This window comes from Saccopteryx leptura, chromosome 5 (genome assembly GCF_036850995.1).
Source record: "Saccopteryx leptura isolate mSacLep1 chromosome 5, mSacLep1_pri_phased_curated, whole genome shotgun sequence".
NCBI classification, from domain to species: domain Eukaryota; kingdom Metazoa; phylum Chordata; class Mammalia; order Chiroptera; family Emballonuridae; genus Saccopteryx; species Saccopteryx leptura.
Genome location: NC_089507.1, coordinates 68473499 through 68498280, shown reverse-complemented (window position 1 = coordinate 68498280; position 24782 = coordinate 68473499). Strand labels below are relative to the sequence as shown.

At 42.9% G+C, this 24782-nt stretch overlaps 2 protein-coding genes across 3 annotated transcripts in view; both read right to left on the bottom strand.

Moving 5' to 3' along the window:
- The window catches only part of AFF1 (ALF transcription elongation factor 1), a 210229-nt gene that overhangs the window by 155032 nt on the left and 30415 nt on the right, over positions 1-24782 (bottom strand). The window lies entirely within an intron of this gene.
- On the bottom strand, positions 2242-2835 carry LOC136405482 (V-type proton ATPase 16 kDa proteolipid subunit c-like). Its single transcript, XM_066384927.1, has one exon. It carries the CDS (start codon positions 2826-2828, stop codon positions 2361-2363), a length of 468 nt encoding a protein of 155 aa, XP_066241024.1. The 5' UTR covers positions 2829-2835; the 3' UTR covers positions 2242-2360.

Sequence of the window (24782 nt, the reverse complement as noted above, 5' to 3'; positions counted from 1 at the left end):
GAACTAATGAAAATAATTCTGATCCTGATTCAGGCCCAACCTTTCTCACTCACTTGTTCACAACCTTGCTTACTCACCTGGGGAGAGTTATAAATTCCTGACACTCAGGTCACACCCCAGGCCAGTTTAGTCCCTGAGGATGAAACCTATGCATCAGTATTTTTAAAGTGTCTTCAGGATATTTACTGTGCAGCCAGTTGGAGAGCCTCTGCTTTGCAGGCATTCCACCAAAGAGAATGTACTCCAGGTGAGGGCCAAAGAGTGTGCAGCCCAGCTGAAGAGCGTCTGCTTTGGAGGCCTTCCACCAAAGAGAAGATACTCCAGGTGAGGGCCAAAGAGTGCTGGCGGCGGCCGCCAACCTCCACATGAGGCTTGTTAGAAATGCAGAATCTTAGGTTCCATTCTGAGCTACCACATTGCAGTCCACATTTTAACAAAACTCCCAGAAAATTCGTATGCCCATTAAAGTCTGAGAGGCACTGCATTATAAAATACAGAACATTTAAGAACCTTTAAACTCTCAAGGACCACTGACTAACATTCAGTCTAAAACTTTAATCTTTAAACAATGTTTTGGTACAGTTCTCTATGTGTTGGGGGCTTTTCCATCCCTTCAAGCTACTCCCAAATTTTCCTGAATACACATTAAAAAAGGGAAAAGATTGCCTGACCAGGTGGTAGAGTGGATGGAATGTCGGCCTGGAACGCAGAAGACCCAGGTTAAAAACCCCAGGGTCACTGGCTTGAGCGTGGGATCATAGACATGACTCCATCGTCCCTAGCTTGAGCCCAAAGGTTGCTGGCTTGAAGCCTAAGGTCACTGGCTTGAACAAGGAGTCATTGACTCGACTGTAGCGCCCACCCCCCATGTTAAGGCACATATGAGAAAGAAATCAATGAACAACTAAAGTGTCACCACCATGAGTTGAGGCTTCTCATGTCTCTCTTTCCTGTCTGTCCCTATCTGTCCCTCTCTCTGTCTCTCTCTCGCTTAAAAAAAAAAAAAAAGGATTTAAGAATTGGAACACAGTCTGACCAGGCGGTGGCACAGTGGATAGAGCGTCGGACTGGGATGCGGACAACCCAGGTTCAATACCTCGAGGTCACCAGCTTGAGCGCGGGCTCATCTGGTTTGAGCAAAGCTCACCAGCTTGGACCCAAGGTCGCTGGCTCGAGCAAGGGGTTACTCGGTCTACTGCAGCCCCACAATCAAGGCACATATGAGAAAGCAATCAATGAACAACTAAGGTGTCGCAACGAAAAACTAATAATTGATGCTTCTCATCTCTCTCCGTTCCTGTCTGTCTGTCCCTCTCTCTGACTCTCTCTGTCACTGTAAAAAAGAAAGAAAGAAAGAATTAGAACACAGGAGATATTTCCCAGCCTTTATACAAACATTTTTTTCTTTTGTGGGAAAATTTTACATATACAGACAAGCAACAATGATCAGTAAATTGCAGCATATAAATTACACTAAGCTCTTGTCTCTCCACACATAAAAGAAGTTACCATCAACTGTTAAAAACTTCTGTAATACTCAGGCCTGTCCTGAGTGGGCTGTTTTTTTTTTGTTGTTGTTGTTTTTAAATAATTCCAGTCACATCCGAGAATTTTATTGGACACGGTTCCAGGCCTGGCAGACCCGGCTCACAGCCCCGCAGCGAGGGCTGGAGGTTGGTGGTTCCATCCAAAAAGTCTCAGGGCGCCTGACCTGTGGTGGCGCAGTGGATAAAGCATCGACCTTGAAATGCTGAGGTCGCCGGTTCAAAACCCTAGGCTTGCCTGGTCAAGGCACATATGGGAGTTGATGCTTCCAGCTCCTCCCCACTTCTCTCTCTCTGTCTCTCTCTCCTGCCTCTCTCTCTCCCTCTCTAAAAATGAATAAGTAGAATAAAAAAATAAAAATAAATAAACAAACACATTAAAAAAAAAGTCTCAGGGCACACGGCAACCCCACAAAGTGACACTCTTATAATAAAGATTACTATAGTTGGGAGACGGAGGACTGCTCCACAGACATGTGAACAGGTCAAATCTTTATAAATAAACATCCAGTGAAAATGACAACTCGAATTCATCCTTATACACAGAGCACTCTACGGCAGGTAAATGGGTGGGGGTGGCCAGAAGCCAGAACCCTCACTGGTCAGGGGACCTGGATGGGTGATGAGTGGGACCGGATGTCCACGGCCCGGGGCGGGCAGGAAAACAGACGAGGGGCACTAGGACACTGCGATTTACAAGACCAACTACTGGGGGGAGGGGCAGCTGCCCCGTGCCTGTGTGTCAGGCTGTTCATTCTGGAATGAGGAGGGGTGGTCTTTATATCATATTCTGTGGCTGGTGGGCTTGGAAAGGGGTTACTTTGTGGAGAGGATTAGGGCCACGATGAGCCCGCAGAGGCCCAGCACCTCTGCGAAGATGAGGATCAGGATCATGCCCACGAACAGTCGGGGCTGCTGGGCAGTGCCTCGCACACCGGCGTCCCCCACAATGCCAACAGCAAAGCCGGCTGCCAGCCCACTCAGGCCCACACTCAGGCCCGCGCCCAGCTGAGGGAAACTCCTGTAGAGTGACATGGTTTCAGTCATGGAGTTGGCGATAAGGACTGCCACCACCAGGCCACAGATGGCAATGATGCCAGCCATGACCACTGGGATGATGGACTTTATGATCAGCTCTGGCCGCATGACAGACATGGCTGCAATGCCTGTGCCACTCTCAGCTGTACCATAGGCAGCACCCAGGGCGCTGAAGACCATGGCGGCCGAGGCGCCCATGACCACGAAAAAGGAGGCGTACTTGGGGCTGTTCTTGGTCTCGGACATGTCTTCGGATAGGGAGGGAGGGAGGGAGCTTAGTGGGCCGAGGCGGGGCGAGGACAGGCTGGATGAGGGGAGCGACCAGACCACTGCGAAGGCTAGTGGGCTGTTTTTATTCCTAGCAAATGACTGAGCCCAAACCTAATTTGGGGTACAAATTTACATTCTATTGGAAGACTAAAGAGCTCCCTCAAAAAGCAGTAGAGTTTTATTTGAGACTTGTCATAAGCTCTGCTTCCCATCAGTCACAATGCAAAAAAGGAAAATTAAAATCAATCTGGCCTAACCTGTGGTGACAGTGGATAAAGCATCAATCTGAAATGCTGAGGTTGCTGGTTTAAGACGCCGAGCTTGCCCGCTTCCTGCTCTTCCCCTTTCTCTCTGTTTCCTCTCTCTAAAATCAATAAATAAAATCTTTAAAAATTTGTATTTAAAAAAATAAAATCAATCAACACTTATTAAACACTTACTACATGCAAAGCCCTGTTGTCATGATCAGCCCCCAAAGGAGTCACACATGTTTGTGTCTTTCCACAGTGCCAGATTTATTAGGGGAGACCTTCCCAACAGCCAATAGGGCTACATGCAAGTTACATGCATAAAGGGAGAGCTAATGAAACGGAGCAGAGCGAGTGTCAAGTGCAAAGTCCCAATCACTGGAGTGTCCACAAATGGAGAGGTGAGCGAGACCAACAGCTATATTAGCAGCACATGTCCAGAGGAGCAGAAGTCCCACTAGGCTTTGAGCAAGACCCATGGGACAGGCAAGCTCAAGCATCAGATGGCTGAAGCTCTGAGTTCTTAGAGCTTGCAATGGATGGAGGTCCCATTCACATCAGTGTCTAGATAGAGTCCAAGTATCCAGACTTGTGGTTTTGGGCTTTCCAAGCCCTTTCCAAAGGTGTTCCCATTATACCCCATTACCTTCATCTTGGGCATACTGCTACTTGGCATAACTGTCATTGCTGACAGTGACTCCATATTGGATTGTCAAAAGGTGTCCAGAGTTCGCTCTGTTCTTGCTCTATATACCTGTGCAATCCTACAGGGGAGATCTTAATCCCTGTCTTCTAAGCATTTACTCAAGAGAAAGGTTTACTTTATTTTCTAAATGCTAAATAACTTGAAAACATAAGAAATCTATATAACAAAAAATTGGTTAATAACCAATTAAACCTTTTCATGATCAAGGACCTGTAAGTTATTGAGCTAATTAAATAATTAGTTTTAAGTTAAGAATTCATTTAAGAAAATTATAGCCACTTTAGTTCACAGAATGTATTGTCCAATTCTCAGAAATGAGGGGGCTTCCCTAGCTAATCCAATTAGAACTCATCCAATTTGAACTTGGTCAAGGTGAGAACTCTCAGCGGGGAACTCAGCGCCCAGCTGACAGACTTGTTAATACCTTTAGCACCTCAAAAGCCAGCCTAATGGCTTAAAATGCTTAACAACTGAATGGGCACTTCCATTTCCACTTGGAAATTCACAGGAAGACCGCTTTCTCCCAAATATGATAATGTTCCACAGGACATGTGTTTGAGACATTTAGTAACAGTCTTCAATACCAAAGACCAGCGCAAGGAAGGTGCTAGGAATAATTTTGTGAGTGATAATGGATATGAGATGCCAATGTCTGCTGAGCACCCTCAATATACCTAGTCCTGTTCTAAGTGCTTTGCTTGCATTAAATTAATTCCTATCACAAGTTCATTAAGCCAAGTACAGTATGACCATCTCTGCTTATAGGTAAGAAAAGTGGGGCCCACGAAGTTGGGTAATTTTCTTCAAATCATGACCAGAGTGGAACTGAGTTATGACCAGAGTCCATGCTCTTAATCATTAAGCCATGAAGCTGCTCTTTGGAGCAGCTACTGTTAACTTCTTGAAAAAAATCAGTCTTAAGAATGCTTTTACAGTCTTTTAGAAAATCACTCTTCCTGATATCTAGCTGTTGGGCAAATAAGTGTAAAATTTGTGTTATTTGATTTTGCTCACTTTTATTGTTAAAAATGGCAGCTGACCATAGGATGATGCTGTCATATGATAAGGCTAATTACCTTTCTGCTTGGGAAGGGGCTTGGTTATGCTAAAGTATGCTGGAGGAGGGGTTTCGTGCCAAAAAGTTTTAAGAAGAAGGAAGAAGGAGGAGCTAAGAGGGACTACGTTGTTGCAGGAAGGGGAGCAGTCAAGATGATGGGGTGCTAAAGGGGAACAGAGGTGAGAAGGTTTGGGAGTTCTGCTGAACTGGTGGGTGGTGAGGCCTTTGATTCTAGGAAAACCAGGAGAAAGTGAGTGGCTTTGGGAGCCCTGAATGGAAAGGGAAGTGTTTTCCCACTGTGTGTATTTACTCTCCAGCCAGTTGCAAGACTAGAATAAAGGTAATGGCCCACCATTTCTTGGCTCCATTGTTTCTCTACCATCTGTCCAAATCTAATGTGAACCTGCATGAGCCAGGCAGCTGTAATGGCTGCAACTACTGGCTGTACACTATCTATGTTTCATCATAGCACTCCTAAATTAGACATTACTTTTCAGCTAGGCTAGCTGGCTTCTGCACAAGACAAACACTGATTTACTATCATAGTTGGGTGGTTTGATTTTCTCTAGAAGTGTTCAAGGTTTGAAAAAAAATTAATATCTGGAACTAGAGCATCTACCATATTTCAAAGACTACATACAGATAAGAATATTTAAAAACAATTTGAAGTAGATGTGGAACTCCTGTCTTGTTTTTCATCTGACATTTCAGGTGCCAAATGCCTACCCCCACCCTTCAGAAAAGATGTAACAGAAAGTCTACAGAACTGTAAGTTCATGTTCTTGAGTATGAGGGGTAAAAGGAACACAATTATTAATAGTGGTATCATCTAAGTAAATCATTTTATGAATAGAAAGTGGTTTCAAAATAAGAATCAACTTGGCTGAAACAATTTCAACTACCAGCATCTATCTCTCTCTCCTTTAAGAAATGTAGGGTTGCCGGGAGCCATATACATAGGTTACACATTTCTAACAACCTCAATGAAGTTATTCACAGCTGAGAGATCAAGATAAAATAAGAAACAGAAAATACTTTCTGCCCAAACAATTTTCCTAATACTCATACATTTTCCTCAGAGTTGAAGCAAGTTCCTGGGAACCACACTGTTTAGATAGCCTCACACTGTCTACACACAATACAAAAGCCCTAGCTTTTCTATAAACTTTGATAACACCTATAGCATGTTACCCAAGAAACCTTTGGCAAATGCCTCCTTAAGCTCTCCAGTGGTGGCGAGCATTGCTGCTCATGGATGGCACGCCCTCTGTGAAGCCGTGTTACACACGAGCTCAGATGAACAGCACTCTGGAGATGGACCCGCTGGCCTCGTATTTCCTTCATAGCTCTTTTTTTTTTTTTTGTATTTTTCTGAAGTTGGAAACGGGAGGCAGTCAGACAGACTCCCGCATGCGCCCAACCGGGATCCACCTGGCACGCCCACCAGGGGGCGATGCTCTGCCCATCCGGGGCATCGCTCTGTTGCAACCAGAGCCATTCTAGTGCCTGAGGCAGAAGCCACAGAGCCATCCACAGCGCCCGGGCCAACTTTGCTCCAATGGAGCCTTGGCTGCGGGAGGGGAAGAGAGAGACAGAGAGGAAGGAGAGGGGGAGGGGTGGAGAAGCAGATGGGCGCTTCTCCTGTGTGCCCTGGCCAGGAATCGAACCTGGGACTCCTGCACGCCAGGCCGATGCTCTACCACTGAGCCAACTGGCCAGGGCCTCCTTCATAGCTCTTTGAAGTCACCAGCTAAACCAAGGCTCTTTGTATATTACCAAAGCAGGGGTACTCGTGGTACCCCTTGAAAGGGTCCTGCTGTCTTCTGTAACTTATGCAGCATTAAAGAAGTGCTAAATCATTACTACTCTCTGATGGCTACTGCCTCTGGTTTCCACATGGGTATTAGTTAGTTCCCACCTCCTGGAGAATGAGGACTTCTACACAGAGGGCTGGCGATCAGCCAGCCTGACTCAGCCCAGTCTATAAATTGTTTGTTGTCAAGCCCCTGGCAAACGCCTCACCCAAGGTTCAGAACTGTTGTGTTCTGACCCTTCTCCCCAGAAGCAAGTGGCCAGGCAAAGAGCACAGAGCAGCTTCCTATGGTCAATCAGGCCTTTCAGCCTGGGCCCTGGCGTCTCCACCCTCAGAAGTACACTGATTAAATAAAGACTTGTCCAGCCTGACCAGGCGGTGGCACAGTGGATAGAGCGTTGGACTGGGATGCGGAGGACCCAGGTTCGGGACCCCACTGCGGGCCCATCTGGTTTGAGCAAAAGCTCACCAGCTTGGACCCAAAGTCGCTGGCTTGAGCAAGGGGTTACTCAGTCTGCTGAAGGCCCGCAGTCAAGGCACATATGAGAAAGCAATCAATGAACAACTAAGGTGTCGTAACGAAAAACTGATGATTGATGCTCTCATCTCCCTGCGTTCCTGTCTGTTCCTATCTATCCCTCTCTCTGACTCCCTCTCTGTCCCTGTAAAAAATAAATAAATAAATAAAAGAATAAATAAAGCCTTGTCCAAAAGGAACATCACTGCTTACAAGTAATAGCGTATATAAGATTCTACAAAGGTGAATGAGATGGTGTGGCTATTACATAAATAACAGAGAGAAAAACAAAAGACATCTAATAGGCAAGAAATTCAAGTACAAGGGGTTTCCAGGTTTAAATAGACTTTAAGAAAAAGATAAAATAATAATAACAAAAATACCATTATCCCACCTAAATTTTTTCCTTTAGTGTTAATATATTATTTAATATTAACATAACTGTCCTTTAATAAGCCTCAACTATCCAGTTAATCTTCACATTTAATTGGTGTGCTCAGATCCAAACAGGATCCTTCAGTTACAGGGTTACTATGACTCTTAGATTTTTTTTAATAATCTGTATTTTTTTTCCCTTAAAATTTGTTGTGAAAAAATTATTTTCTGTCGAGTTCTCACTCTCTCATCAGTGTCCTTTAACACAGTGGTCTCCAACTCCCGGGCTGCAGACCGGTACCGGTCCGTGGGCCATTTGGTACCAGTCCACAGAGCAAGAATAAATAACTTACATTATTTCCGTTTTATTTACATTTAAGTCTGAACGATGTTTGATTTTTAAAAAATGACCAGATTTCCTCTGTTACATCCGTCTAAGACTCACTCTTGATGCTTGTCTCAGTCACGTGATACATTTATCCATCCCACCCTAAAGACGGGTCCATGAAAATATTTTCTGACATTAAACCAGCCCACAGCCCAAGAAAGGTTGGGGACCACTGGGTTTTTTTTTTGTTGTTGTTTTTTTTTTTACAGGGACAGAGAGAGAGTCAGAGAGAGGGATAGACAGGGACAGACAGACAGGAACGGAGAGAGATGAGAAGCATCAATCATCAGTTTTTCGTTGTGACACTTTAGTTGTTCATTGATTGCTTTCTCATATGTGCCTTGACCATGGGCCTTCAGCAGACTGAGTAACCCCTTGCTGGAGCCAGCGACCTTGGGTCCAAGCTGGTGAGCTTTTTGCTCAAGCCAGATGAGCCCGCACTCAAGCTGGCGACCTCGGGGTCTCGAACCTGGGTCCTCCGCATCCCAGTCCGACGCTCTATCCACTGCGCCATGGCCTGGTCAGGCGGGACCACTGTTTTAACACACTTCTCAGTCCAGCACATTTCCTACAAACTGGCTTGATCCGATTTCTGCCCCAAATGTTGGGAACATTGTTCCTTCGGTAATTTGTCTACAGCCACTGAATCACGTCAGTATGTACAATGTTATCTTAAAAAATAAAAAATTTAAGTAATGGATCAGGTGTTATCAGCCACCCTAACTCTTTCCATTAAAAAGTTTCTCAGCATCTTTAAACCTAATAATATTTATTTTTATTATCAACTACTGGTAACCACTGCCTATCCGGTTCAAGAATATAAATATTAGAATGATAATAATCCAAAGCTATAAGTCTTTATTTGCTACCTTTTTTTCTGTAAATAACTTTTCCTCTCTAATAGTTTGGTTACTCTCACTTTGTTCAGGAAACTAGGATAACCGCCTAAGTCTTTTATTTTCATTTTTTGATATTATCAGTCAGTTCTTTACCACTTTCCAAAGGTAACTAAATGATTTTGTTTTGGTATCATTTTAAATCCACAGGTTTAAACATATTTGAGGTGTTTTAATCCGCTACATTTTTGTTCTCCTATGCTCCCACTGACTGACTTTCAGCTGCTGGGAAACGCTTCAAGCTGCTTCTGCAGTCTGGCTGCTATCACCGCAACAGTCTTAGACAGTGCTTTCCCTACTGGTAATGACGAGAAATTCTAGGTTCATCCTGTGCATTTCCAGACCCAGACCTAGAATCGGCCTCTATGCCAAGATCCTGGTTTCTTTTAGTGGGAAATGGTCTGTAATGGGGGTCTGGGAGCATACCCTGTTGTTGGGCTGGCCGTTATTATGCTTTTTATTTTGTTTTATTTTATTTACAGGGACAGAGAGAGAGTCAGAGAGAGGGACATATAGGAACAGACAGACAGAAACAGAGAGAGATGAGAAGCATCAATCATCAGTTTTTCGTTGCGACACCTTAGTTGTTCATTGATTGCTTTCTCATATGTGCCTTGACTGTGGGCTTTCAGCAGACTGAGGAACCCCTTGCTGGAGCCAGCGACCTTGGGTCCAAGCTGGTGAGCTTTGCTCAAGCCAGATGAGCCCCCGCTCAAGCTGGCGACCTTGGGGTCTTGAACCTGGGTCCTTCTGCATCCCAGTCCAACACTCCAACCACTGCGCCACCACCTGGTCAGGCTTATTATGCTTTTTAAAGAAGGGACAGAGAAGTATATGTAATTTTTAAAAAGATAATATACATAATTACTTTCTGTTGATATTTTCAGTTAAATTTAGGATGACAGTGTTTTTACTTAATCTTTTTGTTTTTGTTTGTATCTGTTTTCTCTTACACTGAAAATGCTGTTTCCTGACAAATGTAGTAATACCTATGTCATTATTAACATGTTTGCTGAGCAGTTAAAGTTTCTTTGTCATGTAAATCACTTGAAACACAGATAGTCCACACCTTGCAGAGCAGTGCAGATCAATAAAAAGGACAGAACATGGCAAAACTTTGCAAACCAAGATTAATAATTAATGGGAAAAATTGTAATTGTTCCATGTCCTTGACAATTTTTGCCAAAACTCTAAAACTTTAAGTTATAAATCTAGAAGTTTATAGGGAAATAACATATTATATCAAAGTTATATGTAAGCAACAAATTATATATATAATATACAAATAAAAATAACAGCTACCAGTTTATAGGAAAATGAACAAAAATAGTAAAACTAGTATTTATTTAACATGCTGCGATTTAAAACATTGGAGACACTGAGAAATAAAGGGTTTTATTTCTGTGTTAATAACATCTTTCTAAGAGTTTTTGAGCAGGGCTTTCCTCCTCATTATTACATAACTTATAACACAAAGCAGTATCTTTTCTATGCCTTGGCAAACTGTCACACTCCTTTCTAAGTATGGATCAATTTCCAATATTTTATCTTTTGCTCTTTCGATGTGGTGAAATCTTTCTGAGAGTTCCTTTAATGTGTGTGTGTGTGTGTGTGTGTGTGTGTGTGTGTGAGAGAGAGAGAGAGAGAGAGAGAATTTATTTGTTGATTTTGGAAAGAGACAAAGACAGAAACATCGATGTGTTCCTGTATGTGCCCTGACCGGGATCAAACTGGCAACCTCTGCATATTAGAATGATGCTCCCAACCAACTGAGCTATCCCACACCAGGGCTAATGTGTGTTTCTGAGGTACCAGTTTCTCTGGGACATCATCCTCTTCATCACAACCACTCTGTTTATTATTTATGTCCATAAATTCACCTTTACTATGTCCCTCGGCTGAGCATTCCCACGGTCAGCTATTTCTTCTACAACTTCGCTGATGTTCCATCAGAATTTCACTTCCAGCATTGTTACTTCTGGTTTCTTCACTGTACTTTCATCTTTGTGGGCCAATTCTCTCTTTCAATTAGCCATTTATGTGAAATGTCACATGGGTTTATCACTGGGAAACAAGAAGACAACACAACTACATGCTTTACTATCTCTGCATGAATTAAATGATCATGACCAATCACCAACAGGCTTTAAAAACATGTTTAAAAAATCTGACCATGATGCCATCTGTTATTTATATATTGATTTGTGGAGTAATGAGCTAGCCACGAAGTTTGTACTTTATGAAATTGCTGTGCTAAAATTTGAACAAATGTGTTGGGAAACTGGTGTTATTTAAAACAATGATTATAATTTAAATGTGCGGATATTGGAACTGTGCAAAGGAAGGACTAATTCCTCTCAGTAAATATAAACCACCAATTTGAAAACTATTAAATCCATTTGTTCATTGTAGCTTTCGATCTTTAAGGGATGCTCCCCATTTTTTTAAAATTTTTTATTTATTGATCGTAGAGAGAGAGGAAGGAAGAGACAGAAACACGGATCTGTTCCCTGTATATACCCTGGTCAGGTGTATTCGGAGGATGTTCTCACCAACCGAGCCATCCAGCCAGGCCACTGCATTTTTATCTGTTTTATAATTATTTCCAATATTTAGTGTTTCCAAGGTGAGTCACAAAACAAGATATACTCAGGAAGATATAGCTTCTCTCTTTTTTTTTTTTTTTAAGTGAGAAGCAGGGAGGAGGCAGAGAGACAGATTCTCACATACACCCAACCAGAATCCACTAGGCATGCCCACTAGGGGGCGATGCTCTGCCTATCTGGGGCTGTTGCTCCATTGCAACTGGAGTCATTCCAGCGCCTGAGGCAGAGGCCATGGAGCCATCCTCAGTGCCCAGGCCAACTTTGCTTCAATGGAGCCTTAGCTGTGGGAGAGGAAGAGAGAGATAGAGAGAAAGGAGAAGGGGAAGGGGAAGGGTGGAAAAGCAGATGTGCACTTCTCCTGTGTCCCCTGACCGGGAATCCAACCCAGGACTTCCACATGCCGGGCTGACACTCTAACACTGAGCCAACGGGCCATGACCTAGCTTCTCTTTTTTGTTCCCCCTTCCAGTTTTGGTTTATTCTTCTATTACTTATTCTGGTAATATTAGCAAATACAAACACATTTTCATATTCTTCTTTCCTTATTAAACAAAGGATAGCATAATTACACATACTATCCTGCACCTTATTTTTTAAAACACTGTCTTAGATATCACACAATGGTAGAAGAATCCTCTTATAGCTGAACCAGATTTTTAAAAAACTAACTCCCTATTAATATTTATAATCTTTTCAGTTTTTTCCTATTCCACATAGTCTGTAATGAATAAACCTGTAGATATCTTTTTCTTGTTTTTGCTGGTGTGTCTGGGGGATAAATTCCTAGAAGTAAGCTAGCTGGATCACAGGGTAAATGCAAATGTGACCTTGCTTCCTACTGCTGCCAAAATCCCCACAGAGGTTTGCCCCATTCTGCACTCCCACCAGTTCTGTGTGAGCACAGCAATATACCCCCTACAGGTTTATCAACAAAACATGTTGGCAAGCTTTTACCACCATGATAAACAAGATATGACAGTTCAGTGCACTAGTTGTCATTTGTATCTCTCTTGTATGTATGAGTGAGCATCTCTTCATACTCAAGGGATTTTTAAAAAAATGTGTAACTACTTAGGTTTAATATTTTAGAATACAGTTATCAGTTTTAGAATAAACTTTTTACAAAGATAAAAGAACTGTTAAACACGCTCATTTAAAAAATCTGAGTAATTTAAACAGTCTCCCAACCCTACATATGCTTTTTTCATATCAGCTCATCTAACCTACACATATGTGAGGGTCTGGGTGCACCAGGGCCTGCATGGGTTTAGCAGGCAGGATGAAGGGCTGTGCAAGTGTTCAGCAGGTCCTAGAAGTCCGAAGAGCACTGGAGTTGAGAGTAACTGAGGCAAACTTTCAGTAAGAAACAGTACATTGTGCCACAAGAGAAAGGGGCCCTTTGCCTTAAAGGTGGTCTAAGCAAAGAATTGGAAAAGGTCACAACAGAACAAGCCTGCCTTTTTAATTTAAAAACAATAAAGAAATAAAAGGAGAAGAAAAAATCAGTAGGGTAAGGTATAGTTGCCAGAAAAGTACGGTAAGAAAAGTAGACAGATAAAACCAAAAGCTCAAAACCACAGCTGTAATAAAAACCTGCAACTAGGTACTTCTAATTAAACGTAACACTCCACACCGATTCTGGAGCACGTCCCAGAGCAAGAGCCCAGAAAGGTGCTTCGTCCAAAAACAGGGCTAAAGCCCCTCTCTCGCATGAGCAGAATCATTTCTACTCAGGATTAAAATCTGAGAAATGTGCAGGCTTACTAAGGAAGCTTTACACCATACAATTTACAAAGCAGATTCTGCCGTGATATAAAAATGAAATGTAACAATGAGAAACAAGCTACCACCACTGAGACATCATTAAAAAAAATAATTCTGAGACTCTTTGATCAAAGTAATTACACATCTAAACAAAACCCCAATACAGCTAAACCACTTCACAGCTTAGGACTCATTAGACCCATCAGCATTTACCTTTTCCCTCACACCCACAATTAAGACTGTGAGAGTCCACACAACCCAGGGCAGAGTCCATGGCTGGTTCATCTTTGCATCCCCCGTGGCACCCTGTGCAGTGGGCACTCAATAAATACTTGGTGTATGAGAGAATGAAAACACTCTCCCATAGCAACATGCCCAGACTCTTCCGTGGGAGGACCTTTCTCCTGAATTATGTTAGGGTAACTCCCTAGCAAACCATTCAAATAAATTCAACAAACACTTCTTGCATCCAGTGTATGCCGGAGTTGGGCACTATTCTTGGCACTGGTGTGTAAAGATGAGTAGCACACAGGCCTCAACAACCCGAGGGAACTCAGTCTTGTATGAGAAACACAAACTATAAAATACAATGAGAAAATGCCACCATGTAGATAAAATTATGTGGGAGCCCAGGTGAAGGAACAGCATTTATGCAGGGAGAAAAGAAGAGGAGGAGAAAGGGAGAGAGGAAAAGAGGGGAAGAGGGGAGAAGGAGGAGAGGGGGAGAGGGAGGGGAGGGAGAATCCACAAAAGTGCCATTCCAGCTCGCTCCTCCCCAACACACATGCTCACACTCGCTCTAAGATGATATGTGAGCCTGACCAGGTGGTGGCGCAGTGGATAGAGCGTCGGACTGGAATGCGGAAGGACCCAGGTTCGAGACCCCGAGGTCGCCAGCTTGAGCGCGGACTCATCTGGCTTGAGCAAAGAGCTCACCAGCTTAGACCCAAGGTCGCTGGCTCCAGCAGGGGGTTACTCGGTCTGCTGAAGGCCCGCAGTCAAGGCACATGTGAGAAAGCAATCAATGAACAACTAAGAAGTCGCAACGCGCAACGAGAAACTGATGATTGATGCTTCTCATCTCTCTCCATTCCTGTCTGTCTGTCCCTGTCTATCTCTGCCTCTGTAAAAAAAAAAAAAAAAAAGATGATATGTGAACATCGGAAGTACGACCCAGTCATTCCGCTGCCTCTCACCCTTCAAGGGTCTGCAAGAGGTCACAGTTTATCTCCACATCTGACCTGCAGTTACTGGGCACCTGCTATGTGCTAGCCACTGTTCCAAACACTTGTAAGTACTAATTTATTTAACCCTTAAAATAACCTGATGAGGTCTGTGCTATCATCATCTCAGTTTTATAAAAGAGCAAACTAAGACACAGAAAGGTTGCTATATATACTTTTTTTTTTTTAAAGAAAACCTTGTCCTAGATGTTGAGTATGAAAATGCCAGAGGCTGAGACATAAGCCCAGTTCTGCCTCCAGAAACCCCATTTGACCACTTACCTCTGGGCCTCATTTCCTGCTCGGGGCTCCTCACACTATAAAACTTTAGCAATACCAAACTACTTTAAATTCTGTGAACACAACTCAAATTATTTTAAGCCTCAGTGTTGTTGCATGCAAAGCCCTTCAGCCCCACCCAAACCCTTCCACTGCACAGCAACAAACTGTGTGCCCTTCCCTGTGTCAAAGTACCCTGTGGCATCCCTGTGTCACTGAATGTATCACTGTAGTGTATTCATTTGCATTTACATTTCTATACCTAGGTCTCCTAAACTCACTTACCCTATCCTATGATAATTAACCTTTATAATTCTTTACTATATTTACTTGCATAAATGTCTTTTTAAAAATATCACTTCCTCAGCCTGACCTGTGGTGGCGCAGTGGATAAAGTGTCAAGCTAGAATGCTGAGGTCACTGGTTCAAAACCTTTTGCTTGCCTGGTCAAGGCACATATGAGAAGCAACTATTGATATTAGGACCTGATGCTTCCCGCTCACACCTAAACCTAGTGTATAAGAACATTAATAAATTTTGTATATCTACCTCTTTATACTATTAGCTTCTTAAAAAAAGAGAAAGAGTGAAAAAACTACCTGAATATGTTTCATATCCTGAACACACTACATGGGAAGACCTCATTAAATGTTTGTTGAATTGCAACCAATTAAAGGTTAAGGTGGGATAAATAGGATTTCCCCAGGAAAACAAAGTAGTGCTGGGAGGCCATTTCGGGCATGGAGCCAACACAGTCAGAAACACAGAGGCTCAGGAAGGGCCAGCTTTTGGGGGAGAACAGAGAAACTTATGTTGCACTACAGGGCACCCAAGAGAAAAGTGGGAACGTCTACAGAAGCGAGTACCCTCGCAGTATTTTTCTTTAGGCCTCAATGACACAGCAGTTTTACAAGCAGTTATAGTTTTAGAAAGATCATTCTAGAAGAGAGGAAAGAATGGAGGAGTTCTCCTCCATTCGGCAGTTCACTGGAGGTACGGGGAGCTAGAACTTGTGGCGAAAACCCAGGCTGTGTGTCGACAGCAGTCCAAAGACGAAAGCGAAAGAAGGAGGGCCGGAATCTGAGGCCACAAAGAACAGCAGAATCTCCGACACCACAATGTGATCACGTGTTCTTTGAACCATGAACCCCATCTTTGCTAGTCACCAAAGTTCTTTTTTGAGTTTAATTCATGTGACCAAAACATTATGTCCAGCTTTTTAAATGGATATTAAATGCTTTCCTGTGGTTTCACATACTTATTAGCCTTTAAGATATTTTATATGAAATATCATCCTTTCAGGAAATCACCAGTCAGTAATTCTCCGTGGCATTTCCTGTCTAATACTTTCATCTGCACTTAGAACAAAAGCAACTTCATAGAAACCAAACAGTAATGGTGGAATAACCACAACAAGGAGAATATATTTAATATAAATCACTGCATTCATACAAGTAGGACAAAACTGAATTTTGCTATGACACTAGTTCAAGTAAAATGGTGGACCCCAAAAGCAAGTGAAGAAGAATCGGAATGACCATGGTTAGGCCCTGGCCTGGTAGCTAAGTTGGTTGGAGTATCATCCCTGACATGCCAAGGTTGCAGGTTCAAACCCCAGTCAGGGCACATACAACAATCAACCAGTGATGGCATGAATGAGTGGAACAGCAAGTCCATGTTTCTCTTCCTGTGTCACTCTCTCTCCCTTCCACTCTCTCTAAAAATAAATTTAAAAATAATTTTTTCAAAAAGAATAACCATGGTTCTCATCAGAAAGATTTTTTCAGGACCTATCACTACCTTCAATAACCCTATAAAACTGTCTGGACATATCCATGCTTTTCAACTGCCCATTCGAGGACTGGGGCTGCTCTGCAAAACAGTTAACCGCCCAGATGTAAGATTACAAACCCAGTGATCTTAGTCAAATTCGCTTATGCTCAGGGTGATTTCTGCTTTAGTGGTCCCCAAACTAATTCTCCTATTTTCACTGGTTCCCAAGTGTAAAAAGATTGAAATCCATTGCATTAGAGCACTTACCACACAGTTTAATAATTTACTTGTGTCCATCTCTCTGGTTACACAGACAGGAACTCTTGATTTTAAGGTACCACTTGACTTAGTAAATGCTCAGTATTTGCTGAATAAATAAATAAGTGAAAACAACTCTCAAAAAGGAGGGCTTTCATAATAAAAACTTCTTAGCCTGACCAGGCAGTGTGGCACAGTAGATAGAGTGTCGGCCTGGGACACCGAGGACCTAGGTTCAAAACCCCGAGTTTGCCAGCTTGGGCATGAGATCATAGACATGACCCCATGATCACTGGCTTGAACCAAAGGCTGCTGGTTTGAAGCACAACGTCGCTGGCTTGAGCAAGGGGTCACCAGCTCTGTTGGAGCCCTTCGGGTCAAAACATATATGAGAATGCAATCAATGAACAATTAAGGTGTTGCAATGAATAATTGATGCTTCTCATCTCTTTCCCTTCCTGTCTTTCTGTCCTTATCTATCTGTTTCTCTCTCTCTTGCTAAAAAAATTAAAATGAAAAAAAAAAAAATAAGTTGCTATACTACTCTAAAATATTTGCATAATAGTTTGGCTAGTACCATAACTTGTACACTTCCCTTTCTCCTTACTATAAAAGTATGGTTAATTTAAGAGAAAAAAAATTAGGGACCTTTTGAGGTAGAATTGGGAAGGAAGCCCAATATAAAATTCAGCATAAACTACTAAGCAATTCTGCAGATTTTTATAGTACATTATGATCTCACCCTGCACCCTCTAAGAGGCTGCAGCAACCAGGTGTGATGGGCCTGGGACCCAACCTAACTGGTCGCCCCACCTCCAGCCTCTGCCAGCTCCACATTTTGCTGCCAAATTAATCTCCCTACAGTACAGCCTGTGATGGACAAATGAACTCATCCTTGCCCCTCCTCCACCCCAGTCTCCACCCCCTCCATGCAGCAGGGCATTGCTTCAAGGTGATTTTGACAACAAGACCAAGAGCTCCAGGGGTGTCTTTGACCTCTCCCCCACACCAAGTGGTATGTAAATTCTGGAGACTGTTACCAATATACTTCTGTGTTTTTTCTTCTTTCCATTCACCCTGCTTTTGCTCCCTCTTCTAGGGCAACTGGCTGTAGCCTAAATCAGCTCTGATCAATAGAAATAATAGTCTACGGCCATAACACCCTGAACGCGCCCGCGCCCGCCTGATCTCGGAAGCTAAGCAGGGTCGGGCCTGGTTAGTACTTGGATGGGAGAAATAATAATAGGGGCTGCAAATATCATTTTAAATTTGCCAGTAGAACCTGACCAGGTGGTGACGCAGTGGATAGAGAGAGCGTCGGACTGGGACATGGAGGTCCCAGTTTCAAGGCCACAAGGTCGCCAACTTGAGTGTGGGCACATCTGGTCTGAGCAAGGCTCACCAGCTTGAGCCCGGGGTCGCTGGCTTGAGCAAGGAGTCACTCACTCTGCTATAGCCCCACGGTCCAGGCACACCTGAGAAAGCAATCAATGAACATCTAAGGAGCCACAACGAAGAATTGATGCTTCTCATCTCTCTCCCTTCTTGTCTGCCTGTCCCTATCTGTCCCTCTCTCTCTCTCTCTGTCTCTGTCACACACACACACACACACACACAAAAAATAAAAAATAAAAATAAAAAATAATTTGCCAGTAGACACATTAAAAGAGGCCAGTGCAATATATTCTAATAATTTTTATTTAAAACCAATATATCCCAAAAGTATCTTCATTATTTAACTTGTAATGAATACAAAGTTGCTGATGAGATATTTTACATTTTTTCTCCAGACCAAGTCTTTGAAATCTGTGCACACTGTATCTTTACAGCACATCTCAATTCAGACTGGCCCCATTTCAAGTGCTCAACAGCCACATGTGGCCAGTGGCTGGTGAAATGAACTGTAACAGTTCAGGTTTGGATGGAATGCCCCCCTGCACCCACTTCCTCTCTCCTTCGCTCACCCCTCTGGATGTCCCTTCAGCATAAAATTCCCTTTCTGCTCCTCTCCAAACTTCAATACTCATTCATGATGCCTTTCCCATACCCCCAGTAATAATTCATCTCTACCTCCTTTGCACAACATTAATGCTTCCGCCCATTGTACCCAACAGACTGTAAACTCCTTAACAGCATCGTACATATTGTTATTTATATTATAGCTCTCAAAGAATGGCCCAGTGCTTGAAGGGGGAGAAAGGAGGAGGTGGGGAGCAAGAAAGAGACAACAATATGTTGTTCCATTTGCTTATGCATTCATTAGTTGTTTCTTGTATGTGCCCTGACCAGGGATTGAACCAGCAACCTTGATGTATTAGGATGATGCTCCATCCAACTGAATTACCCTAAAGTGAACTTTTAATTTACTAGTCTTATGACAGACAAGTGTACCCCTTGAATGCACATCCAAGGTACAGGTGGTTTCAAGGTAAGCTAAATATCATTTCATACCTGTAGGCAACATAAGAACTGAGTATATGGGTGCATTCTAACCCTGTCATGGAAAACGTGACTCACACATTGACCCAGAATTTTAGAAAATGTCACAGATCAATCAGTGTTTTCAACTGCCAGTCAGTGGACCAATCCATCAGAAATTCTGTGCCAGTTCATGAAAGAGTTAACCACCTTGGTGTTATATGAAGATTACAGAACCAATGATCTTAGTTGAATTTGCTTATGCTCAGGGTGATTTCTGCCTTAGCAACCCCCAAAATAATTCTCCTATTTCACCAGTCCCCAAGTGTAATAGGTTGAAAACCACTATCATAGATCAGAAGTATCATCTGCATATATTAGGAGAACTGAGGCCAGACCCCCTGGTCATTCTGTATACATCATGGGCCAGGTTAATAAGAATTCATCAGAGATCTACCTATTAAAAATAACATGCTACAGCCCTGGCCGGATAGCTCAGTTGATTAGAGTGTCATTCTGATATACTAAGGTTGTGGGTCCACTCCCCAGTCCGGGAACATACAAGACTCAACCAATGAATGAACCACAATAAATAAGTGGAAAAATATATTGATATTTCTTTCTCTCTCTCCCTCTCTTCACCTCTCTTTAAAATCAATCAATATTTTAAAATAAATAAATAAAAATAGCATGCTATAATAACATGCTAAACAATGAAAATTTCCAGATTAGATATCCTTATTTGTATAACAGAGCAAGCACTGAAGTGACAACCAGGAAAATTCAGAATCTGTTTTTCACTCTGTAATGAAATGAAATTTACTGTTTGCGAAGTGAGAAGGAAGGATAATTCCTCCCTCTCCTGGACTGCAGGATAGTTTCTCTTAATCTACTTTTGCTTGAGTCCACCAAAGTGTAAACTCCACAAAGCTTCCCAGGTGACCCTGTTAGAGGACATTCAGTTAGTGCCAGTCCTCTAGTTAAAACCCTAAAACCTCCTAATGGCTTTCCACTTCACTCCAACAACGCTTCCTCCCTTCCTCCCTTCCTCCCTCCCTTCCTCCCTCCCTTTCCACTTCACTCCAACAACGTTTCCTTCCTTCCTTCCTTCCTTCCTTCCTTCCTTCCTTCCTTCCTTCCTTCCTTCCTTCCTTCCTTCCTTCCTTCTTCCCTTCCTTCCTCCCTCCCTTTCTCCCTTTCCACTTCACTCCGTTTCCTTCCTTCCTCCCTTCCTCCCTCCCTCCCTCCCTCCCTCTGTTTCTCCCTTTCCACTTCACTCCGTTTCTTTCTTTCCTTCCTTCCTTCCTTCCTTCCTTCCTTCCTTCCTTCCTTCCTTCCTTCCTTCCTCCCTTCTTCCCTTCCTCCCTCCCTCTACCCCCTTCTTCCCTTTCTCTCTTTCTTTCATTCAGAGAAAGACAGACAGACAAATAGGAAGGGAGAGAGATAAGAAGCATCAGTTTTTCTTATGGCACCTTAGTTGTTCACTGATTGCTTTCTCATATGTGCCTTGACAGGGGGGCTATAGCTGAGCCAGTGAACCCTTGCTCAAGCCAGTGACCATGAGGTCGTGTCTATGATCCCATGCTCAAGCCAGCAACCCCGCACTCAAGCTGGTGAGCCCATGCTCAAGCTGGATGAGCCTGTGCTCAAGCCAGCAACCTCGGGGTTTTGAATCTGGGTCCTCAGTGTCCCAAGCCAATGCTCTGTCCACTGTGCCACTGCCCGGTCAGGCTCCAACAACTTTCTAATAGCCTACAAGGCCGCCCATTACCTAGCCTCCGGTAGCTCTCTTGGACCTCATCCCAACCACTCTCCCCTCATCTTGGCTCTAGCCTCACTGGCTGCCTAGCTGTTTCTCTAAAGCACAAAGCACAAAGCACACATCCCTCAGCCTGAAAAGTTTCCCCCACCCCCACCTCCACTCATCTGGCTTACACTTCCTCAGGTCTTTCTTCAAAGATAACCTCATTAGAGAAGCCTTTCCTGATGACTAGATATAAAATAGCATACCTTTCCCTAATATACCTAACAGTGTTTACCTCCACCAACCCTGCTTTGTAATCCTGATATGGTACTCGTCTATCCCTGCACTGGACACAAGTTCCAGGAAAGAAGGATCTTCTTATACTTTTACAAAACATTTTTAAAAAAATTGATTTGAGTCTGACCAGGCAGTAGTGCAGTGGACAGAGCATGTCAGACTGGGAAGCAGAGGACTCAGGTTCAAAACCCCAAGGTCACTGGCTTGAGTGCAGGCTCTCCTGGCTTGAGTGCAGGCTCTCCTGGCTTGAGCATGGGGTCACTGGTTTGAGTGTGGGATCACAGACATGACCCCATGGCCCCTGGCTTGAGCCTAAAGGTCGCTGGCTTGAGCAAGGGGTCAACTGATCAGCTGGAGACCCCCACCACCACCACCACAATCAAAGCACATATGAGAAAGCAATCAATGAATAAATAAGGTGCTGCAATGAAGAATCGAAGCTTCTCATTTCTCTCCCTTCCTGTCTGACTGTCCCTCTCTCTCTTGCTTAAAAAAAAAATTGATTTGAGAGTGAGAGAAAGGAAGGGGGAGAGAGAAAGAAACATCAATTTGTTGTTCCATTTACTTATGCATTCATTGGTTGACTCTTATCTGTGCCCTGACTAGGGATCAAACCCGCAACTTTGGCATTTCAGGACAACACTCTAACCAATTAAGCTACCTGGCCAGGGCTTTTATTTCCCCTCCTATATCCTCACAGCCTAGAACAATGTCTGAAATGCAACAGAAACACAAATGTTTGTTGACTGAATAAGTAAATGAGCAATATTTTAATTTTCTTAAGAAATTAGCAGAATGAAGAAACCATTTCTTCACTTTTTCAAATATTACAGAAAATATTTTTATTTTAATATCTTAATCCTAACTATAAAAATAATGAGTGCACATCATGAAAAAATATTACCCTTCAGTGCATAAATTAAAAATATAGAACCTAACTAAGCATCCTAAATAATTCTATTTCCAGGAAAATTAATTTTGTAATTGTTGGTAAATGTCTTTTGGATCCATTTTATATTTGTTTAGACAGATATAGCTCCATGTTCCTACCCATAAAAGTAAGATCATACCTTTGATTCCATTCTGTGATTTGTACACAATATCATGCCACGTAGATACATACAGAATTATCTTATGCTTTTTAATAGCTATTTAATTCTCTATTTTATAGGTACATCCTAATGTAGAGTCTAATCCCCCACTGATGTACTGATTCAAATTTCTTTCATTTGAAAAGAGCAAAAACAAAACAAAGCAAAAAATTCTCAGGCCCAATAATTAACCCTTCGGTCAAGACACCAGGATCTCACACATTGTGAACTAGAGCAGAAACCAAGTAGATTATTGAAGGAATGAGGAGACTCTCCATGCAGCGTGTACCATGTGAGACCTGAGACCAGTGAACACAATATTCTGCCCCAACAAACGGCCCCTTCAGCCTGACCAGGTGGTGGCACAGTGGATAGAGTGTCGGACAGGGATGCAGAGGACCCAGGTTCGAAACCCCAAGGTCGGTAGCTGGCTTGAGCGTGGGATCATAGACATGACCTCATGGTTGCTGGCTTGAGCCCAAAGGTCACTTGCTTGAAGCCCAAGGTCACTGGCTTGAGCAAGGGGTCACTCACTCTGCTGTAGCCCCCCCAGTCAAAGCATATATGAGATAGCAATCAATGAACAACTAAGATGCTGCAAAACAAGGAACTAATGCTTCTCATCTCTCTCCCTTCCTGGCTGTCCCTATCTGTCCCTCTGTCTCTGTAACACACACACACACACACACACACACACACACACACCCTTCACTCTCTTTTTATTCACAATTCAGCAAGCATTTATAATACTATAGATGATTTTGGTGCCATTCTCTCTGCTCCTCCTGTTCTTTCTTTCCCCTTCTGATACACCGACTACCTCCACCCAGTACTAACCCCCACACAGACTTAAGAAGAGTACCACCTATCCAGTCTTCCCACGTCCTACACAAAGTTATCCACTAAAGGTACCCTGGAGACACTCCTATGGGCAGGCTTTATTTCCTGAGCTGCCCTCATGATTTATATAGCAGTTTCTCCCCCTCTTCTGTCTCCAGCAGTGATCCCAGAACAGGATGTTGCTCATAAATCTTTTCCCTCACCTTACTACCACCCACCCACCAGCTTATTTTTACAAGACTTGCCATTTCCCATACATCCCTAGTGTAAGCCCCTATGTAAGGTCACAAAAGTGTTGTGCCTGAGGTCTTTGCCCAACAAAACAATAAGACACAGTCCAAATGTCATACTTCTGCCATTCTAAGTACAGAAAATTCTAATTCTACAATGGGCTCTGAAGAAATGCTGATGTATTAAAAAAAAAATCCTAAATCCAAAGGGATAAAAACCAGGAAAATCACTAAGAAGCTGTAACAGTTTGTTGATGGTATAAGTCAATTCTCATTTATCTTTAAATTATTTAATTAACTTATCAATACATTAAATATCAGAGTATCTGAAGTCCAGGTACAGTGCCAGCCTTTAGAGACACAAAGGTGGCAGGTCCTAATCAGCTGTCCAATGACAGACCCTTGTGAGGAACATACACACATAAAAGCAACTTAAGAAAATAAGTGTCATAATAAAAGATCACATCTTGGAGAGACCAGAGACCACTACTGCTTGAGGGTGAGTCACGAAAGAGGTAACTGAACCAGTAACAGGACAGCATGTGAAGCTCTGACCCACTCCTTCCGTGCTCCAGCCAAGACAGCACCCTCCTGGTCTCCCCCCCCCCCCCTTCCTTGGCAACTCCTTCTCCGTGTCCTTGAGCCTTTTTGCTACTTCAGTGACCTCCTAGCATTCTCATCTTCTCACTCTCCTAGGGAAACACAGTGCACAACTGTTACTAAGTTTCTACTGAATAAATGTGTATCTTAAGCCCAGACCTTCCCCAACGAGCTCTATTCTTAAGTAACCAATTGCCCACTTGGCATCCCCACTTGTAAGGATTTTCAGAGGGACCACAAACCGAAACTCTTCCCCAAAGTCCCTGTACTGCCTTTAAGCTTCCCTACCTTGACAACAGCATCTTCCAGTCACAAAGCCAAATAATGAAGAATTGTAAATGACCCTTCTCTTTTATACATTCTTTACATCCAATCTACCTATGAAATTTCACTATTTCCCCAAAATTATCTAGAAGCCATTTGGCTCTTTACAGCTCTCCCACAGACTACTTAATAGCTTCGCACTGGCTCCTCTCCACTTCTGCCCACTATACTCCATTCTCCATTTGACAGACGACCTTCTAAACTCATGTTAACCATTACCCTACTTAAAATTCTTTGACGGCTTCCCATTCCCTTAAATACAAAATTAAATTTCTTAGCACGGCCCATCATGTCATCTGGATGGTGCTCCATGCTCCAGAACTATAATGATCAGTTCCTCAAAAAGGCCCTATGTTTGTGTTTTTTAACCCAAATCTTCACAAGTATGTTTCCTTTACCCAGAATACATTTTTCTCCTCCCTATTCCACTACCTAACTTTTTCAATTGGTTAACTTTTTTTTGAGGGGGGGGGGGAGGAAGAG

Excerpts from the sequence above, each read along its gene's own strand:
- LOC136405482 (XM_066384927.1), bottom strand. The coding sequence starts at position 2,828 with ATGTCCGAGACCAAGAACAGCCCCAAGTACGCCTCCTTTTTCGTGGTC.